General features: G+C 43.5%; 2 protein-coding genes across 3 annotated transcripts in view; one reads left to right on the top strand and one right to left on the bottom strand.

Moving 5' to 3' along the window:
* abcf1 (ATP-binding cassette, sub-family F (GCN20), member 1) overlaps positions 1–15985 on the top strand; it is a 22974-nt gene extending 6989 nt beyond the window's left edge. For both annotated transcript variants that reach the window (XM_031279193.2, XM_035993450.1), the window contains exons 7-25: positions 1126–1182; positions 1278–1361; positions 2007–2102; positions 2259–2381; positions 2590–2690; positions 4988–5073; positions 5824–5963; positions 6465–6613; positions 6703–6786; positions 7711–7835; positions 9835–9947; positions 10632–10806; positions 11222–11296; positions 11915–11985; positions 12064–12096; positions 12284–12452; positions 12527–12591; positions 12674–12746; positions 15645–15985. In XM_031279193.2, coding sequence (XP_031135053.1) covers positions 1126–1182; positions 1278–1361; positions 2007–2102; positions 2259–2381; positions 2590–2690; positions 4988–5073; positions 5824–5963; positions 6465–6613; positions 6703–6786; positions 7711–7835; positions 9835–9947; positions 10632–10806; positions 11222–11296; positions 11915–11985; positions 12064–12096; positions 12284–12452; positions 12527–12591; positions 12674–12746; positions 15645–15811 — 1986 coding nt within the window. In that variant the 3' untranslated portion in view covers positions 15812–15985. The remainder of the gene's footprint in view (positions 1–1125; positions 1183–1277; positions 1362–2006; positions 2103–2258; positions 2382–2589; positions 2691–4987; positions 5074–5823; positions 5964–6464; positions 6614–6702; positions 6787–7710; positions 7836–9834; positions 9948–10631; positions 10807–11221; positions 11297–11914; positions 11986–12063; positions 12097–12283; positions 12453–12526; positions 12592–12673; positions 12747–15644) is intronic.
* mrps18b (mitochondrial ribosomal protein S18B) lies at positions 15976–21484 on the bottom strand. The gene is made up of 7 exons (XM_031279194.2): positions 21397–21484; positions 20512–20680; positions 20334–20431; positions 20161–20229; positions 18219–18285; positions 18073–18132; positions 15976–16330 (listed from the first exon to the last, which is right to left on the bottom strand). The coding sequence occupies exons 1-7, from the start codon at positions 21475–21477 to the stop codon at positions 16131–16133; spliced, it is 744 nt and encodes a 247-aa protein (XP_031135054.1). The 5' UTR covers positions 21478–21484; the 3' UTR covers positions 15976–16130.

The raw sequence follows: 21484 nt of genomic DNA, 5'->3' as shown, positions 1-21484 counted from the left end.
AGCAGAGTTTTGAGGACAGATTCTGCAACCTGAGGAAAAACAGCGGCCACAGATCACCTTCCTCGTTAACCCTTTCACTGCTGAATCCGATTGTTTGAAAGCCCCTTTAGTGACAAATGAGTGAAAGAGTTGCTTCGAGTGGCCACAACCGAGTTCAAGCAAGACCTGAAAAGGATTGTGGATAACAAAGACTGTCAGGTTTCCCACTGAGTCAATCTAAGTGAGAAAAAAAACTGTGTGTTTTGCTATGGTGCGTTTTTTTTTGTGGCTCTTTATACCTAACTGGTTGGCCACCCCTGCCCTAGTATCATGCAGCCCTAGTTTTAGCTTAGCCCTTAGCCCGCCATCTTCCATCTTCAGACCCAAAGTTTTCAGTGAAAAAATAACTTTTGAGACTCATTTGAGACAGGTTCAAGCAGTCAAGATAAGTGAAAGTCGACTGTCGATTAAACGTTGCTACCTTCGCTAGTCGGCACCAGAAATACTAGTCTGTTAAGCTTATAAAAATAATTTTATGAACAGGGTTATTTCTGCCTAGAGGAATGTTTGCCGCCCCACAAAGAGGTTTTAGCCTGCACCAAAGGAAAATCACCAGTGCCGAAACGTCTTTGACTTCCAGCAGAGAACTCCCCTCTCCCTCATCCACGGTGCTATTTTACACATGCAGCTGCTGCATCGTATGACTGGATGTGAACGTTCCGCTGTGAAGCTAGCGCTAACCCCTGTTTTCCACCAGGCGCGTCTGTGCTGCGTTCCGGATTCGCCGCGGTTTTGATCTGTCCTCCACCACGCGCCATACCACACCGTCTCAGAAGCTGAGCGGCTTGCCTGGCGCACATCTTTAGCGAAGAGCCGCTTCACGCACGCTTCTGGGACGTGCTGTGACACTGGTGGTGAAATATCAAGCATTGACTTAAATGGCTGCGATTGCCTGCGGGGGTCGCAGTGCCTCCGCAACGCATAGCAGACGCGCGTGGTGGAAAATAGGGGTTAGGGGATCTTAGTTTGACCATGCAGAGTGAGGCTGTACCGGACTCTCCCGGTGTGTTGATCTTGCTCTGGACACCTTTTTTTAATTGCATGCATTTATAATGTCTGAGTTTTTAACTGGGCTAACCTCTTTAGTCACCAGAAAATGATAAAGACGAGAAGCCAAAGAAGGGGAAGAAAGAGCAACACAAGGCAAGTAATAAGCATTGATGTAAGCTCACTTCTTTATCATTTTGATGTAATTTTCAGCATGGTAACCCAAGTGTGATTGCACTTTATCCATGTAGAAAGGCAAAGCTGCTGAACGAGCCCGCAGCGAGGATGAAGATGAGGAGGAGGAGGAGGAGAGTGACGGAGGTGACATGATGAAGGTATGTCTGTTTTCCAACAGCTGTCTGTTCTCCCCCTCTGCTCTGGATCTAGAGAATGCTAACATTTCTCCTGTCTGGCTGTTACCATCAGTGTGCTAACGTTTCTCCTGTTTGGCTGTAACCATCAGAATGCTAACGTTTCTCCTGTCTGGCTATAACCATCAGAGTGCTAACGTTTCTCCTGTCTGGCTATAACCATCAGAGTGCTAATGTTTCTCCTGTCTGGCTATAACCATCAGTGTGCTAACGTTTCTTCCTGTCTGGCTATAACCATCAGAGTGCTAACGTTTCTCCTGTCTGGCTATAACAATCAGAGTGCTAACGTTTCTCCTGTCTGGCTGTAACCATCAGAGTGCTAACGTTTCTCCTGTCTGGCTATAACCATCAGAATGCTAACGTTTCTCCTGTCTGGCTATAACCATCAGAGTGCTAACGTTTCTCCTGTCTGGCTATAACAATCAGAGTGCTAACGTTTCTCCTGTCTGGCTGTAACCGTCAGAGTGCTAACGTTTCTCCTGTCTGGCTGTAACCATCAGAGTGCTAACGTTTCTCCTGTCTGGCTATAACAATCAGAGTGCTAACGTTTCTCCTGTCTGGCTGTAACCGTCAGAGTGCTAACGTTTCTCCTGTCTGGCTGTTCATTAGAGTGCAGAGGATGTGATAGCAGATCAGGCCAAGCAGCAGGAAGACGACCCGTATGCTAACCTCACCAAAAAGGAGAAGAAGAAGAAAAAGAAACGGGTAATTATGATGTCATTAAATATGCTGTTATGATGCACTCATTATATACACCATGTGAAAACAGTTGTCTAATGCAGTGGTAAACAGCTGCACTCCCTCTCAGGGATTTTTAGGGATGCAAAGATAGCGATGTTGTGTTGTGTGTCTGTGTTCCAGATGGAGTATGAGCGTCAGGTGGCCAGTGTTCGTGCTCAGGATGCCTTGGAGGGAGATTTCTCTATTTCCCAGGCGGAGATGTCCTCCAGACAGGCCATGCTGGAGAACGCCTCTGATATCAAGGTTCTCTACTTCCATAATGTTCTGTTCTCTTGACATGTGAACCTAATTATAAGAATATTGTGTCAAAGCTTTTTTTTTTTTTTTTGGAAAAAGCTGCGTGCGGTGCAGAACTATGTACTGAAGATGTGTTCTGTGCCCTGTAGCTGGAGAGGTTTAGCATGTGTTCTGTTAGTGACCATGTGTTGTGTTTTGTGTGTGTGTTGTGTAGCTGGAGAGGTTCAGCATATCTGCTCACGGCAAGGAGCTGTTCGTCAACGCTGACCTTCTGGTCGTGGCAGGAAGAAGATATGGTTTAGTTGGACCAAATGGGTAAAGATCTTTTAGTTTTTGTCCTTTACCTGACTGTGAATACTCTGATGATCAGGTGTTGGGTTGGATATGTAACCATCAGAACAGGGTTGGGATTAGTTTAGAGGACCAACGTGGTGAAGATGCTCTCTGACATACTAAACAGGTTACTGTGGCGGGGGAGCACTTTTCACTTGTGTCTACTAATAATAATAATAATAATAATAATAATAATAACTTTATTTGTATAGCCCCGTAAAAACAATAGTTCACAAAGTGCTTTGACAGAGGAAACAGAAGCACATGCAAATAAATACACATACCAATATGTACACATCATTGAATAGTGAAAAAGGAAAGCTGGGACAGCTTTAAAGGACAGAAACGAAATAATGATTCAATAAACAAAATGAAATTAACAGGTGATAGGGGAAAAAGACGATAAAAAGATGGTATCACATAAAAGCAAGTCTATAAAATGGGTTTTAAGAAGTGATTTAAAAGAAGTCAGTGATTCAGCGAGCCTTATCTCCTTGGGCAGGCCGTTCCAAAGCCGAGGCGTCCTGACGGAGACGATCACCTCTGGTTTTTAACCTCGACTTTGGAACGGTCCTGCCCGAGGATCTAAGGCTGCCAACAGGCTCATACAAGGGGCTGGATCCAGACGAGCTCTAAAAGTAATCCGTAAAATCCTTAAATCAATTCTGAAACAGGAAGGGGGAGCCAGAGAAGTGAAGCTAGGATTGGAGTGATGTGAGAAGCCTGAACGGAGAAGCACTCTAGTATTAACAGAAAGTTAAAACTTATTGATGTTTTTTTTTAAATACCTGGGGCCTCATTTATAAAACTGTGCGGCGAATTTGCGTCAGAAGTGGCGTACGGACGAAACATAGGATGTGAGTACGCACAGAAATATTCAGATTTATGAAACCGTGCGCACGCACGCCCTACGCCAGATTCCCTTTATAAATCACAATCGACTCTTAATGTGGCGCAGCTTTTGCTTGTCACTCCCATAGTTTCCCTTAAATAGTCAGTGAAACACCCCAAATTTAATATTCATCCATACTGACATCATGGGCAGAGAGGAAAACAAAACAAAGGGCTTTCACTCAATGTGAAGTTGTAGTTCTTGTTAGAGTGATAGAAAAGAGGAAAATATGTTTGGAGGGCACAGTGTGGGCATTACGAGCAAGTAGCATCAAATGATTGATCAAGCATCAATCATCACATCCATACATATATTAAATAAAAAATTAAATCAAGACAATACAGTAATACAAATTAAAAAAAACATACTAAGATTGGCATCTGAGCCATTTTTTTTTCAGTGCCTGCTTAAAACCTCCTAAACTTCTGACCATCTTTAGATTTCCTGGCAACCTGTTCCACAGGCTTGTTGCTACATACAAAACAGGATAGCTCGAGGAAGTTGGAACCAGCTCTGAGGCCACTCATCCTCGTTTGCCAGCAAGTCTTCTTACTGTCGGTCTCCATTTGCCACATCTCCCAACAGTGCAAAGCCAGCCATTGTGCGTCATTACGCATGACATGCCTTTTTTATACCCATCAATTTAATTGTATCTAAAAAGCTAAAGGTGTCGGAATTTATTTAATGGTAAATGACAAATAGTTCTGCGCAAGGAGTACGTAATCAGTAAAACTTCATTTCTATTGCACCTTTCACATGATTTAGACCTACAATAAAAACAAACATTTAAGACAAAAATAAACCGATCTAAAGCCATAAAAATAAACACTGTATAAAACGCTATAATACTGTATATGATGACGGAGGCATCGAAAACAGCATCAGTGTTAACATTATTTGTCCTGTTTATCGTATTATTCATGAGAATAAATTCCATAACATGCCAATATAATTACAGAACGTATAATTATTTATTATAGAATTTACGATAGCATCTTGTTTTATTTTGTCTTCTTTTCACCACAGATGGATCAAACAGGTGTTTGTGTAGGATATTAATTGTAAGAATGGTTTTGTGATTTCTTCATATCATCAGTGAGAGGCAATATTTCAATTGGTTTAACACGATGTTCTCTGTTTCACGTTTCATCCATCTGCTGTCGGTGTCGCCGTTTCTCATTTCACCCGTTTCTGTGCGTAATATAATAATAATCGTGATAAAACATCTATTTAAAACAATGTTTGCATCAGCCCTGTATGCAGTACTTCGCTGTGACTTGAACCTGTGTTTTACTGCATGGAATCTACCTGTAATGTGAAGTGTGCAGGCTTCCTGCTGCTGTCTGTGTCTCTGTTCACTGTCCACTTGTCTCTGTCTCGTCCTCAGCAAAGGAAAGACCACGCTACTGAAACACATCGCCAACAGAGCTCTCAGCATTCCCCCCAACATCGACGTGCTGCTCTGTGAACAAGGTGAGGGACCTGTCCCTCTGTCTATCTCTGGCTCTCTCCCTCTGTTTCTGTCAGTCTCTGTCCCTCTGTCTGTCTGTCTCTCTCCCTCTGTCTCTCTCCCTCTGTTTCTGTCCCTCTGTCTCTGTCCCTCTGTTTATCTCTGTCCCTCTGTCTCTGTCTGTCTCTCTCCCTCTGTTTCTGTCCCTCTGTCTGTCTCTGTCTATCTCTGTCTGTCTCTCTCCCTCTGTTTCTGTCCCTCTGTCTCTGCCTATCTCTGTCTGTCTGTCTCTCTCCCTCTGTTTCTGTCCCTCTGTCTCTGTCCCTCTGTCTGTCTCTATCCCTCTGTCTGTCAATTCAGTTCAATTTGCTTTATTGGCATGAACAGAGAAAATATGTTGTTGCTTACAGAAAATGCATATATAGTACATATCACATATTAAATACATACAGTAGGTGTCCCATGGATTCTATACTGCACTGATCGTTATACAACACACTACATTACAAAACAATTACATAACACAATATAATACTTAACTGTTTTGTACAATAAAATGACTGTACGATACTAAACCAGTCTTTAATGTTGGGATCTTATAGTGGTGAGTCCCTCAGGTTGTGGCAGGCAGAGACATATTGAGCTGCCAGTGGAGCTGCTGTCCCTCTGTCTCTGTCCCTCTCTGTCTTGGTCTGTCTCTGTCCCATTCGCTGTCTCTGTTCCACAGTCTGTGTGGTCTCTGACTGTGTCCTGTTGTCCTGTGTGTGTCCCAGAGGTGGTAGCAGACGAGACCCCGGCGGTGCAGGCGGTGCTGAAGGCAGACACGCGGCGTCTGAAGCTTCTGGAGGAGGAGAGACAGCTGCAGGCTCTGCTGGAGAAGGGAGAGGATAGCGTGGCTGAGAGGCTGGACAAGGTCAGAGACGGCCTGTCCCGCCCCGTCTGAGAGCCTAACCCTGTGTCTAACACACCGTCACACATATGTATTCACTGAAGCTCTGTTAGCATTCTATAGTCTATATCGACGACGTTTCATTTATTGGATAGTCCCGGTGCCGTCAGAGGTTCCTTTGTTTTTCTTACATTTTCGGCCGGATGTCCGTCACCTTCCTCTTTCTTTGTGTTGGCGTTCTAAACTCCGGTGGATTTCTGAGGACTATGGTTAACTGCTCCTCAGATCTCTGCAGGGTAAATCCAGACAGCTAGCTAAACTATCTTTTCAATCTGAGTTTTCTGTTGCACGACTAAAACAACCTTTGAACGTACACATGTTCCACCAAAATAAGTTCCTTTCCGAAGATATATTGCAGAGGCACCGTTGTTCTGCCTGGTTTAAAGAAATGCCAATAAACCAGAGCAGGTTTTTCGCCCATATAGGATTGAGTCATTGTTAAAGTAGCGGTGTGCTGCTCCACAGGTGTATGAGGAGCTGCGGATCATTGGCGCTGCAGCAGCCGAGGCCAAGGCCCGGAGGATCCTGGCCGGTCTGTCCTTCACCCCCGAGATGCAGAACCGTGCCACCAAGAGGTTCTCTGGAGGCTGGAGGATGAGAGTGTCCCTGGCCAGGTACTCGGTCACAAACATGATGTGTGGAAGGTGTCCAACAGGAGCTGTTGGAAGGTGTTTCCCCTCACTGTGACTGTGTGTGTCCACAGGGCTCTGTTCATGGAACCCACTCTCCTGATGCTGGACGAGCCCACCAACCACCTGGACCTCAACGCCGTCATCTGGCTCAACAAGTACACAGCAGCTTTTCATTCCCATGTTTCCCTCAATCTTACCAGCGAGTATCTGATAATTGTAGTTTTATATAAAGTATTAAGAATAGGAAGGGCTGTTACTGCTGCTGGTCTGTGACTGAGACTGTGGAGACAACGAGGCTGTGCATGTCCTGGCAGTGGGACACTCTGTGAGCCTGAAGGGTTGTGTCCTGGTTCCTGCCAGTTGCTTGGCTTCACTTAGTGCAGGGGTTCTAACGGGCCGCCTTATATTGCTGCAGCAGAACCATGCAGCAATATGAATAAATGCTGCATGGTTCTGCTGCATGGACCAGTCTGTGAAAGGACTGGCAGGGCAACGCCAAGCAGACGATGAAGCCACACCAAACACCACAATTACCAAACAAAGACACGAGAATACAGAGTGGTGACCACAGGTCATCTCAGGAGCCCACTGCTGACTCATGTTTCTACTAGAGATGTTCCAATACCGATACCAGTATCGGCTCCGATACTGCCTAAAACGCTGGTATTGGTATCGGGAAGTACGGAGTTTATGCACCGATCCGATACCACGTAATAAAGCCCTAAAGAAAATCTACGTTAAAATAGTTTATTTATATTCTTTTTCCGTTATAACTGACTGTCAAACTGCATAATAAAAGAAAGTTCTGTGGCATTCATGTTTCACAAAGAGTTAAACCTGAGCCAGACCGACAACAAAGATAGAAATAATATCACATCCATACAGGGATAGTAGTATACAGTTGTTAAAACATAATACAATATATGACACACTGGTATCGGATCGGTACTCGGTATCGGCAGATACGCAAGTTCAGGTATCAGAATCGGTATCGGGAAGCAAAAAATGGTATCGGGCCATCTCTAGTTTCTACTGCTTTTTTATTATATTGATTGTGTGCTTGTAAACTCTTTCCACAGCTACCTTCAAGGCTGGAAGAAGACTCTGCTCATAGTGTCCCACGACCAGAGTTTCCTTGACGAAGTGTGTACAGATATCATCCACTTAGACAACCAGAAACTCTACTATTACAGAGGCAACTACTGTAAGTATCAGGATACATGACATAACCCCCAATAACAACATCCTGCTCACTCCATTAGCTTGGTCAGTTTAGGTTAATAGCAGAGTTAGTTTCAGTCTGTAGAGCAACAGGATGTGTTGCACTTTACCGTGCAGCCCTGACTGCACGGTAAAGTGCAACACATCCTGTTGTTGTCACTTGCTCAAATAATAAGAAAAATGGGTAACACTTTACTTGAAGGTATCTACATAAGAGTGACATGACACTGTCATGACACATGAAACCTAACCCTAACCATAACTTGTCATGACAAAAACCAAATGACACTTACTAAAAGAAGCGTTATGTCATAAACGTTTATGACTTGTTTATGTTTATGACACGTTCATGACAGTGTTATGTCACTCCTATGTAGATACCTTCAAGTAAAGTGTAACCGAAAAATGCACCAAATTTGAAATGTGTATTTCTCAACTTGAACATACTAAGTTAAACGAGCATAAAAAAAAATCTAAACAAAAAAATGTATTCATATTTTACCAAATTAAATGACAAAAATCAATCTTTTCAAAACAGGCATTTTTGCTTTGCTCAACAGTACAGACATAAATGGAACAATAAATAATCAAAATACAAATTCTCATTAAGGTAATACATTTTGTATACCCTTATAAACAATGCCATTTAAGATGGGTGTTATATAATAATTAGTGAAGTTACAAAATATACTTTGTACAACCTCTTCTTAAAGTCTGCATGCTCTGAACCCCTCCACACTTCTGGTACTTGACCATACGTGACACACACACTACTGCCTCAACACACTGACTGATCACTGGTTATCTTCATGGATGTTGGTACGCGCTTCATACATCCATTGATACTAGACACATCCAAGGTGGCGTGCGCCATCGTGACGGTTCTTTTTTTCAGCGGCGCGCGACAAAGCGGAAACAGGAGGCCTGAACAAGTTCGCCGACATCCGGATGCCAGGACTCTCACAGTGACTGCAAGTCTCTCTCGTAAACTTACTGGGTTAAGATGAGTTCTTTTATGGTGAATGAAAGGCTTGATCCGACGAAGTAGATCATCGAATCAAATCGAAGCATTGACGGCAATGCTGCTGCCAGTTCTGCCGTTGTTTACTTTTTTCTTTTTCTTCTAGTCCGTAGAAAGAGCAACGTCTGTAGCCTTTGCTCATTAGCGCCACCGCCGTTCAGGAGAAGACTGCAACTAGTGTCGCGAGCACCAGCACAGGTATAAATAGTCACGGCGATCCCATGACGTCACATTTGTACGCACCAGCTGGGCTGCGTCTAGTCTATAAGACCCTTAAGTGACGTCAGTGTGTACGTGGTGAAGCGAGGAGAGAGAGTGTGAGCGATGTCGGAGTTAGCGTAGCGGCTGTGTGAGGGGGAAAAGCAACAGCAAAGACGATGTAAAGTGGGTTAACAGAGAACAATAAAACACCAAGCTTCTTAAGACACGGTGTCGGTAAAGTGAAGGCTGTTACAACATGGAGACTGCAGTGCACACGGTGTCACGCACACACAGCACACCTTTTTGTTTATTTGAATTGCACAGTCTTATTGTTTCGATAATTTTTTGGGGCTTTTCCGCCTTTTAATTTTTGACAGGACAGCTAGGTGAGAAAGGGGAGAGAGAGAGAGGGAAGACACGCAGGAAATCATCACAGGTCGGATTCGAACCCTGGACCTCTGCATCAAGGCATAAACCTCTCAGTATATGTGCGCCTGCTCTACCCACTGAACCAACCCGGCCACGAATTGCACAGTTTTTGCGGTTATGTATCACGATTAGATTAATCGTGCAGCCCTACTTAGTTTTATTGCATATTTCTGTACTGGGTTAGTGTTCTGGTTAGACAGAGTAAGACATAGAGAGAGCGCGCACACACACACACACACACACACACACACACACACACACACACACGTACACACAGCTGAAAAGTGGAACTGCTGCTTGACTTTGCTCAGTGTTTGTGCTTTTCTTTCAGTGACCTTTAAGAAGATGTACGTGCAGAAGCAGAAAGAGCTGCAGAAACAGTATGACAAGCAGGAGAAGAAACTCAAAGACCTGAAGGCTGGGGGCAAGTCCACCAAGCAGGCTGTGAGTACAGTGTTTCCCACAGGTTGAGAATGTCCTTGTGGTGGTGGGTGGCGCAGGATGTGACAGCCCGGCGTGTGAGGGCTGGGTTCAGTAATAAACTAGTCAAACAAAGGTTTATGAACTAGTTATTGAAAACAATGACTAGTCAATGTAACATTAACAGATCATTTTTGAAATAAAGAACTATTAAGTAATATTAGACATATCAGACTAAAAGATGGATCAAGATACAGATGGAGTGTATAGCCATGATGTGTTTTGTCAGTTAAATCTGGTTGGTTTGTCAAATGTTATGGTTCAGCAGATAAAATACCTGATTACCCAGAGCCCAAATAAGCTATAACTTAACCTTAATACTATGATCCATACAGAAAGTTACATGTTATTAAAAATCTCAGCACTGTCTCCTCCTCATTCCTGTTAAATCATATAATACTAAGGCTATCTAAATTATTATTTTTGGTTGTTTGTTAGATCATTGTTTTCAAGTGTTTTAATACGTGTTTTGGGGATCCTAAACACAGTTTTGTAGGCTACTATACATGTCCTGTTGCATTCATTAAGATCTCATCTGAAATTCATTAAAAAATGAAACCAAATCCAACAGTTGGATGGGAAGAAGCCAGCCAGCCAGTTGACAGCCATGCTTTATCCCTCCTTTGGGTGTGATGTGTTTCCTCTCAGGAGAAACAGACTAAGGAGGCCCTGACCAGGAAGCAGCAGAAAGGCAAGAAGAAGGGCGGTCAGGAGGAGGAGAGCCAGGACGCCACGGAGCTGCTGAAGAGGCCTAAAGAGTACACGGTCAAGTTCACCTTCCCCAACCCCCCGCCTCTGTCTCCACCCATCCTGGGCCTGCACAGTAAGAACATCTGCACACCAAACCACGCACGCCAGTTAGTCTGAGCGACCAATCAGAGCAGGGAACCGTGTCGCAGCGCTAAGCAGAGGCCAGCTGTGATGCTGGAGCATCATCAGGCCATCACAATTTAAATTCCAGACGTCTCCACGGCGCTCCTCCTGACTCAGCTAGGTTTACGCTCGCCGCGGTGTCCCTGACTCGACGGCGCACCAGCCCAAATTGACGTCATCGCGTATTTTGCGTAATTTTACGTTCTCACCCCAAACAAAGCGCACCAGAGTTCATTTGTAGCCACCTCCTGGAGGTAATGCTCCACGGGTTCCCTCAAACAGAACTAAACAGGCCAGGTAGTCATGGAAACTTGGTTGAAAGCTGAAAGTGCAACATGTGACTCGGTGCTTCCTCTCCTGTACAGGTGTGGACTTCGGCTATGACAGTCAGAAGCCTCTCTTCAAAAACGTGGACTTTGGAATCGACATGGGCTCCAGGAGTAAGTAGGCTGCAGCCGGCATCACTCAGGCAGCGTTGAGGGCTCGGAGGGGTTCGGAGGGGTTCGGCTCACAAAGTCCTTCATGTAATACAGTCAACGAGCCAGATTAGCCCTCTGAGCTAATGCGTGCTAACAACTGTAGCCGAGGGTCATAAACCAAAAACACAGAGGCTTCATAATCTGGACCAGCGTGAGCCAACACGGCCCACACACTTTCATTAACTCCTGCAGTGACAGCAGCGCATGACGCTGGCTTCACTTCTCCTGTTTCTACCCTTCACAATGAAAGCCCAGCTTAAATTCACTCCGAGCATTTCAATAAATAGCTCACACAACACTGGCTTTTGTTTATTATCTATATACTGTCTGCAAAAAAATAACATCAGACACACTATGGCATTAAGTTTCTGTGAGCTGTAAACTGAGCCCTTCTAAGCAGACAGCAGAAGATAACGGGCAGAGAGAGAGAGAGAGTCTCTCTGCCCGTTGATGGATGTATCCTCTGTTCTGTACTCATTCTGTGTTGGAGTAAAGGCAGAAGTTGGGATGAGTTTGTCGTGGCTGCTGCTGACAGGATTTTGTATTGATTCTGACAGGACTCTGTGTTCCTCCCTTTAGTTTGTATAGTTGGACCCAATGGTGTGGGGAAGAGTACCCTGCTGCTGCTGCTCACTGGGAAACTAGGTCCTGTAAGTGTGCACATACGCAAACATGCGAATGGGACTGAAATCCATGGACTGCTGAGGTAACGCGTGTTTGTTTTTCAGACTAAAGGGGAGATGAGGAAGAATCATCGCTTGGTGAGTACCTCACGTCCATCCCGACCACTCTGAGCTATTCCACGCTACTCTTGTATCACCATGTTTGGATGGAAACATTTTGATGTGAATGAGTGAATTAGAAACACTGGATGGAAGCGACCCCCGTGTGGGTAATGAGAGTAACTAAATAGTGTGTGTGTGTGTGTGTGTGTGTGTGTGTGTGTAGAAAGTGGGCTTCTTTAACCAGCAGTATGCCGACCAGCTGAACATGGAGGAGACGGCCACAGAGTACCTGATGAGGAACTTCAACCTTCCCTACCAGGACGGCAGGAAGTGCCTGGGCCGCTTTGGCCTGGAGAGCCACGCCCACACCATCCAGATCTCCAAACTGTCCGGTAAGAACCTGAGCCTGACCCCCTGCCTGCCAGCGGAGCAGACAGACATGTGACTGTGTGTGTGTCTCTAACAGGGGGGCAGAAGGCCCGCGTGGTGTTTGCCGAGCTGTCCTGCCGCCAGCCTGACGTGCTGGTCTTGGTAAGGAGTCTCTCAGCACTCTGCTCATGTTGTACCTGAAGGCCTCGGCCAGCCTCTGACTCACTGACTGTTTCTCTAACAGGATGAACCCACCAACAACCTGGACATCGAGTCCATCGACGCCTTATCAGAGGCCATCAACGAGTATAAAGGAGGTAAGAGGAGATGAAGGGATGATATGATGATCCACATGTTCGACCGTTTCAGGTTGAAGTGGCAGCCCAAATGGCCCTGCGTAACATTGACTGGCAGCCTTTTACGTTTATTTAAAATGTTATTTCTGAAAGTACAAAATCATCTGTTTATTTTAGATTTGATCATTAACCCTTGTGTTGTCATCGGGTCAAATTTGACCCGTTTTCTAAATGTCTATATCTTTTTAACTACCTAATTTTGATTACCCAAAAATAACATGGATGATTCCATACAACGCTCTTCGCAAGTACAACAAAAGATCGGATCTCTACTTTCATTGAATTTTGGGTGTTTTATTCAATTTTTTCGCATTTGGAAAAAAAAAAGAAAAAAATTCAACAGTATCCCGACTGAACGTTGACCCTTCTGTGATTATCCTTCCTTTAATATTAGTCTAAACAATTCATAATATCTGCTTTTTTTAACTTAAGAATTAGGTATAATTTCCTACAAATGAGATTTATTGACCATGAATTCCAAAGAAAAAACTAAAACTAGTAATAAGTTGGTGTTAGTGGTGTTTATACACGGAAGTGAAAAGAAGCATTAAACGTCCAAAAAAAGGGCCACAAGTGTCGAAAAAAAAGGTGTTAAAAAAAAAAAAAAAAAAAAAAAAGTATTGCTAAATAAAATATCACGATATTCAAGTGTATCGATTTTTTCTTACACCCCTACTCGTACGACAGGCAACGGACAGTTCCTATCCGACAATCCGAGCGGAAGTTAGCGTTGCTATGGTACTGATAAACAAATCTGAATTCTTAACTTTTAATAAAATAAATAATGATTTCATAACGATATGTTGTCATGTAATCGATTCATTTTGGAGTATGAGAAAAGTTCCGTGCAGAAACAATGCATAGGATACCTGCTATGACTAAGTTGGTTAGCAACAGACATCGAACTATAGACAAGTTTTTGAGCCGTTTCCGCTATTCATCCTAAACTCCTCCCGTCGATGCAATCCACTTCCGTTCTGGCGGGCTGGGTTTGTTTTGCTAGCTAGCTCCGTTGTGCCGACAAAGCACTGATTATCGCAGTGACAGAGGATATAACAATTAATTAACTCTTCCTGCTAAATAGCCGCTGTGTGTGAGTGATAGCGCGGTCAGCGAGCTTGTTACGTCCGCAATCTCTTACTGCAGTTTCCAGTTAATCTTATAATGGATATGTGTGTTGAGTTATTTAAACAAACGATCGGGGAAATAAACGCCTCTTGTCCGCGAGTCTCATTGATAGAGCCTGCGGCTGGATGGACGGCTAGCCTCCTCTTAAGACTTCTGAAACAAAACTCCTAATGTTCACAAAAATTGAAATCGGACACCATAGTTAGCTTTACAAGACCTTGGGGTAGATGTTCTATAAGTGGCATGACGAAATTCAAACTTTAAATATACGAAAGTTATGCCGGCAGCTGGCAGCCAGCCAGCTCCGCGGAGCCCCGGTCGTCCAATAACCGAGAAACAGTGACTTTCACTGGGTATGGAGTTTGCCTCTTTCTCATCAGACTGTGTTAATTCGGGTGGGGGAGAGTAACGCTATCTCCAGTCAAAGTAGTAGAACCGTGTTCCCAAGCTAGCATTGAAATTGCTGTATTTACACCGGCAGACGCTGCGCAAACCACTTCCGGCGGAAATTAAGTGCATTTGTGTAGTGTCATGGCGCCACCCGGGATTTGCATAGACAGTATATAAGAATGGACCAACAGATCCCGTTGCTCTGGACGGAGACCAGTGAAGGCCGTTAGAAGCACTTTTCCGGTGAGCGCTGAGCGTTACTGCGCAGCCTCCAACTGAGAGAGACGACGTAAATGTGACGTGAGCAACGTGTCTGAAAGTTGTAAGTTTTCTGGTAGCTGTGCCAAGAGAAATCTCAATCATTCCCAATCTTGCAGAGACGGAGAGCGTAGGTATATGTAAGGAGATAACATAGGCACAGGCTAATTATTGCTAACTAAAATGCTAGTTAACATTAGTAATTGCACCTAAACAGCTAATGTGAGACGAAACTGCCTGCGAGCTTCTCCTGTACTATACGGTAATTCCTCTACTATGCGACAGTGAGTCGCGTGGTTATGACACAATCGTTAGCCTATTTTTATAAAAACGTCTGCTACGGAGCCATAACGTGAAGTACAAGGTAATGGAGCCTTTTATACATTGTCGTGTTTCTTTAGAAATAAACAACAGACAAATAGTCTTTAAACTCTTCAGATGTAAAGTTATTCTCTGTCAAAGTGGCGCCAAAATGAATGGCAGTCAATGGAATGCTAACGGGGGGTGATCGCTTTGTAGCATTAAAATGGCGCCATAGGAGGTTCGCGGTCCAAGGAGAAGCTTACCCCCTTGGGGATTTGGCGCGTGAACTTGTGTGTAGACATTATACCGCTATATCATTTAACCGACGTGACATATCAACATCCTGGGCAACTTTTCTCCACACAGCAGCCTTTCTGTTTGTATCTCTATAGCCCTCAGATGAGAGGTCATAGAGAATTGGACATTCGGACACTGACAGAATGAGTCGTTCTAGTCTCTCCGCCAGTTTTTTTTTTTTTTTCCTACTCGCTTCCAATGCTTTCAACGGTGTAGTACGACGTCCACTGGGGGCGCATTGCGTATTACGGAGCTGATTTCAAGTGCCAGTGTGAAGGCGGCATAAGACCATGCTTAATGTCGTAGATGTTAAACTGACATAATACCTGCCAACAATGTTGACAATACTCTTTTCTTTTGCTTTGTGTATGTTGAAACAAAGTACAAAAAAATAAAAGTAGGCGGTTGAATTCAGAGCCTGACTGATGGATGTGTGTGACCTGTTCCTGATCAGCTGACTAACAGCCTGTCCTTCCTGTGCAGCGGTGATCATCGTGAGTCACGACGCACGCCTCATCACTGAGACTCGGTGCCAGCTGTACGTGGTGGAGGACTGCACCGTCAACCAGATCGATGGAGACTTTGAGGACTACAAGCGGGAGGTGCTGGAGTCTCTGGGAGAGACCATGGTCAACAAGGTCAACCCCTGATGGAGCAGAGTCTCTTCTCCCCCCCCCCAGTAACACAGAGGATATTTCTACTGGACTCTAACATCTTCAACAGCATGGAGTTGCACACATACTAGTGTTAATTTCTACAAATGAAAGTGTAAAATCTGTAGTCAAGATCTACAAAGGCCAAACAATAAAATAAATCCATTTTCATCATGTTTTTATTGTGATTATTTGTATACCAGTAGGATTTAGAAAGTCCCGTACATGGTCAGACGCACATATAGATCAGTTATTGGTTATTGTTATTATTAATGGCAGCACCATGACATCAAGCAGAAAGGCTTGGTCTGTCCTCTCAGCTCTTTAGGTAAGCCTTGTACGTCTTCTTGACTTTAGCCACTTCCTTCTCATCGGGGCTGATCTCACTGTACCACGGATACCAGCTGGTGCCGGAGCTGAGGGACTGGGGCGGAGGGGTGGACCCCACAGCATCATGGGAATTGGAGTAGTCCTCTCCTGCAAATTCCACATATGGAATCTGAAAGGGGAGTAACCCTGAGAGAGGACAAAGGTGTTAGTGATGGCTGACTGGTTGAGTTAATAAAAACCACTTTGAGCATGTGATGAGAAGTTTGAATCCATGGAACAGAGAAATGCCTTCAGGCCCGCCCCCCCCCAGTGTCCCAGATTCAGGGCTCAGCGTTTACTCTAACATGTAGGAGGATATGTAAAATATTAGACAACTCCTTAAAGCGTAACTCTCACCAAAATGCAACCTAGGGTCTTTTTATGAATGTACCCGAGTCAGACTTTCATTTAAAAGCATATTTAGGAAGGAAACGCCACTCTAAAGATTTACCGTATTTTCGTTTTTCGGTCAAATGGCCTTTTGAATGGGAGTGCTAGGGACATTATTATGATCGCATCAAAATCACTATTTTTATAACACTAAGAAGACTCGACAACATGAGACTTTGCTCTAAGTATCACCAGGGGCTCTACACATGAACTCAGCATTGAGAACATTGTTTGTGTACACAGAGTTTACTAAAAAGAGGTTTTGAACAACTCACTGTAGCTATTGGTTTTCCGGTCGCCGTCCATCTCGCAAGTCAAAAATAGTCGAGGGAGGAGAGTAAAGATGGAAAGCTCCTAAAGCTTAGTTCCATATAAATACACGGATAATTTGTTGTTTTGTCGTTAGTGAAAAACAATATTGACCTTGTAGTTGAAAAAGGAGCCTCATATAAGAATGACAGTTCATTCACATTCGGAGATCGACACTTTTTGACTGAGAAAATGGTGGATAGCGTAAACTCTGTGTACACAAACAATGTTCTCAATGCTGAGTTCATGTGTAGAGCCCCTGGTGATACTTGGAGCAAAGTTTCATGTTGTATCGAGCCTTCTTAGTGTTTTAAAAATAGTGATTTTGATGCTATCATAGTAGAGTCCCTAGCACTCCCATTTAAAAGGCCATTTGACCGAAAATACGGTAAATCTTAAAAGTGGCGTTTCTGTCCTAATTATGCTTTTAAACGAAAGTTTGACTCGGGTACATTTACAAAAAGACCCTAGGTGAGAGTTATGCTTTAAATTAGAATATTTAAGTTTGCTTAAAAGCAAACACTTCAGAAATCCCCCCTCGCGTCAATTATTAAGCGTCTGATTGAATTCTATCAGTGATATTTTATTGGTTTTATGCACAAAATGAACTGGGGTCTGTCAGTGTTGCTTATCAGTGCAGTGACTGCTGAGATGTTAAAAACATATCTGCCAATCTCCCAGCTCAGCTTCTATCCGTTTCTCATGGATACTTGTAACAAAACAAAAAAAAAAATAGTTATTGCCTGCAGCCTTAGTCCTCAAATACAGTTTCAGTTTCCTGACGTGTAGCTAGGCTGAAGGTCCAACCCTCATTTAGTTTCAGATAAATGCCATTGGCTTGTACAGGGGACATGGTGAACTGGATTGTCCTGCTGCCACTAGATGGCCCTACAGAGTCCCATTTACTGACGGGACCTGAAGTATCTCATGGCAGTTTGATGTCTTTAAATATGAATTCAATTTAATTTATGTGTCAAATCATAACAGGAGTTATCTCAGGACTTTACAGATACATAGATTACAGATACATAGATTACAGATGCATAAATTACAGATGCATATGTTACAGATACATAGATTACAGATACATAATTACAGATGCATAGATTACAGATACATACATCAGGGTTCAAAGAGAGAAAAGAATGGGAATGCAAGGGGCAGCTGGTAGTAAGTGTGCTGCTACGTACCGTGATCTCGTGCTGTGTTCACTGCCTCGTTCAGCTTCTTCTGCTGTTTCATACACACACCTGGAGACAGCGAAGGCAACACAACATGAGCCGGCTGCTGCTTCTGCATCAACACGTGAGCTCCCTGTGACAACAAGCTGACTCACCAGTTTGAGTGGGGTCATACAGCAGGCCAGTGTGGGGGCTGATGAACTGCTGCAGCAGTTTTACATTCTGCGAGAGAAGACACACCTGGGTTACCATGGGGTTGGAGCTAAAGCTGTGCACCTTGACACACTGACATTCTGTTCATTAAACAAGCTGCCAATATCACAGTGGTCAGAAACAAAGCAAATACAGAAACCCAGAGCCAACGCAAACCGTTTCCAGGGGACGCTAAAAAGTGACGCACATGGCTCGGACAAGCGTGTTGTTGCCATGGCTTTGGCCTATGAAGTTATTGAAGTGGGCTGTCTGTCTGTCGGCGGAGTTGGAACTGGCTGACGTGTTTTTAGTTTAACCATCTGAAGTTTAAATGGTTAAATCTATTCTCTATTCTATTTATTTTGCATCTGTAATCTATGCATCTGTAAAGTGTCCTGAGATAATGCGTGTTGTGATTTGACACTATAAATTAAATTGAATTCATATTTAAAGACATCAAACTGCCATGAGATACTTCAGGTCCCGTCAGTAAATGGGACTCTGTAGGGCCATCTAGTGGCAGCAGGACAATCCAGTTCACCATGTCCCCTGTACAAGCCAATGGCATTTATCTGAAACTAAATGAGGGTTGGACCTTCAGCCTAGCTACACGTCAGGAAACTGAAACCGTATTTGAGAAAATATTGGGTAGATGAATCAATAATGAATCATTATTTGCGTCCCTCATTAGCTTGGCATTGCCATCTTCTATCAGGGGAGGGAATATGGAACCAGAAATGTGATGTCATTTAGAAACGGTTGCCGGAGCCTTGACACTGGGAAATGTCCCACTCACTAAATATCTTTCATGACCACCTATCAAAATAATGTTTGTGTTTATGACAAGAGGTCATATGGCAGATTTATAGTTTTTTTTTTAAGACTCTTTATTAAAAGCTATACATATTTGTATCAGATGGACTGTAGTCCCGATTACGGTGAAAAGGTTTGACGTTGGATGGCTTTGACCTTTTTGTTTCAAACACGTTCTACACGTTGTCTAGAAAGCCAAGATGCACTCCAGTTCCCTCTTTTTATACTGAACCAACTTTACAGAAGCGCAATGATAAACATGATCACACATTGACTTTCTTTCTGCATGTGTTTTTTGAAGTTTTTGAATGGAAACATGCCTGGTCAGCCACAGCCACAGCCACAGGAATGAACACATGCTGTTCCAGGTGAGCTGGAGATAGCACTAAGATGGAGCAGTTTGCATAGTCTTCTGTAAGGCTGTGGTGGGTGGTGGTGTGTGATAGAATTGTGAGGCTTTGTGCTTTCAAACTACACACAGTGTGTCACGGTTACGTAAGAGTGCAACCAACCCTCCTCCCGGCCGCTACGTGTTATACACAGTCCACTCATGCAGCAAGATGCTCCATATCCAAATATTACAGACAGATTAAAGATGTATTCATTTCCTTCAAACAAATGTGTTAAATGAGCAGGTATAGTGCTTGGTTCGAATAATTGATAACTAATAGAGGTGCAACGATGAATCGATTAGTTGTCAACTATTAAATTAATCGCCAACTATTTTGATAATCGATTAATCGTTTGAGTCATTTTTTTATTAAAAAAAATAAGATTTCTCTGATTCCAGCTTGTTAAATGTGAATATCTTCTAGTTTCTTCTCTCCTTTGTGACAGTAAACTGAATATCTTTGAGATTTGGACAAAACAAGACATTTGAGGACGTCATCTTAGGCTTTGGGAAACACTGATCCACGTTTTTCACCATGTTTTGACATTTTTATAGATCAAACAACTAATCGATTAATCGAGAAAATAATCGACAGATTAATCGACTATGAAAATCGTTATCGTTCGTTAGTTGCAGCCCTAATAACTAATAAATGATAGAAGACTAACTGTTACTCCATGGCATATGAGATGCTGACCCACCTGATGATGGATAATAACGTTTGGATCCCTGCATACTGGACAGGGGTTTCCACATATCTTGTCTCCTCTCTGCAGAAACAGAAGCACTGTTAATGTTACTTTACATGACAGATGTAAGGTGCTGTAGGTGCTACATGGAACTAATGGAAGATGGATTCAAATAGAAATCTTACGATGCAGGTCTTGCGTGTCTTCTGTGGGGGAATGCCACCTTTGTGGTTCCTCCTGTAGCCGGCCCACACCGGATTGGCTCCATACCTCTCAATGTACTCTGGTAGGGGAAAGGAATATATTGTAAAAACCAAGTACCAGGGCTAAAGATGTGACGTGACCTGACTTTCTTTGAGGTACCTTCACTCTCCAGATAGTCCCATGGTCTGTCCTTGTAGCGGAGGAGAGCCTCGGCAGCCTGAGCAGCCTCCCCGTCCTGCAGCGATGCAGCTGTGCACAAACAGTGATGCGGAGGTACAAATGGAGGGAGAGCCAGGTAGGATCTTACAGGTAACCTCTGCAGACACGACTGCATGAAAAAGAAAATCATCACAACATCCCTAACACATCCGGCCAAACGGCCCACGACTACATGTATGTATTTTGGTCAGTCAAATAGTCTATGGTCAGTCAGTCTACATAAGATAAGATACAACTGTGTCTATCCTGAGGGACAGCTGCACTACAGAGCGGCAAATGTTGGAGTACAAATCGATAAAAATAAAGATTGTGAGTAAGGTGCAAAAACTAAAACTACAAAATACGACTTGCCTTTCGGACACCGTAGCTAAATAACCCGTAAATATGGCTCATAGCCCATGCTCATAGCTCACTGGGCGGGACGTTAAAGCTGCTGGAATAGTAATAAGTACTGGAATAGTACGACACTTGTTATTCAATGTCATACATGCTGTTGGCGTGGTAACTTTACTGAGTTATAATACAATGCCCTGCTTCTACGCATAACGTTAGACTGTTTACAGAGTGTATTACTGCCAAGAAGTTATCAAATTCTTATTAAATTAAAGTTAACGCAAGGGACATTTTTACCGAACATGATACTAACTTTACTGCACGGCTTGGGAATCTGAAAGCGTCCGTCCATCCATAGAAACAATACCGTTCAATGTAAATGTCAGTGCGTCCAGCCTTTAAATCTAACGTCAGCCTATTAAAACCTTAGTACACTGAATACAAATAAATGAATCGGATGTTGAGTATATCAATCATAAGTCTAATAAATACCTGATAATGTCGTAATGGTTGTAAAGTAGAAGGCGATAGACGGCACAAAACCTTCGCGATGCTCTGGAAGGAGGCAGCCATGTTTGTT

This window comes from Sander lucioperca, chromosome 16 (assembly GCF_008315115.2).
Source record: "Sander lucioperca isolate FBNREF2018 chromosome 16, SLUC_FBN_1.2, whole genome shotgun sequence".
Lineage (NCBI taxonomy): Eukaryota > Metazoa > Chordata > Actinopteri > Perciformes > Percidae > Sander > Sander lucioperca.
This window is presented reverse-complemented; position numbering and strand designations above follow the sequence as displayed.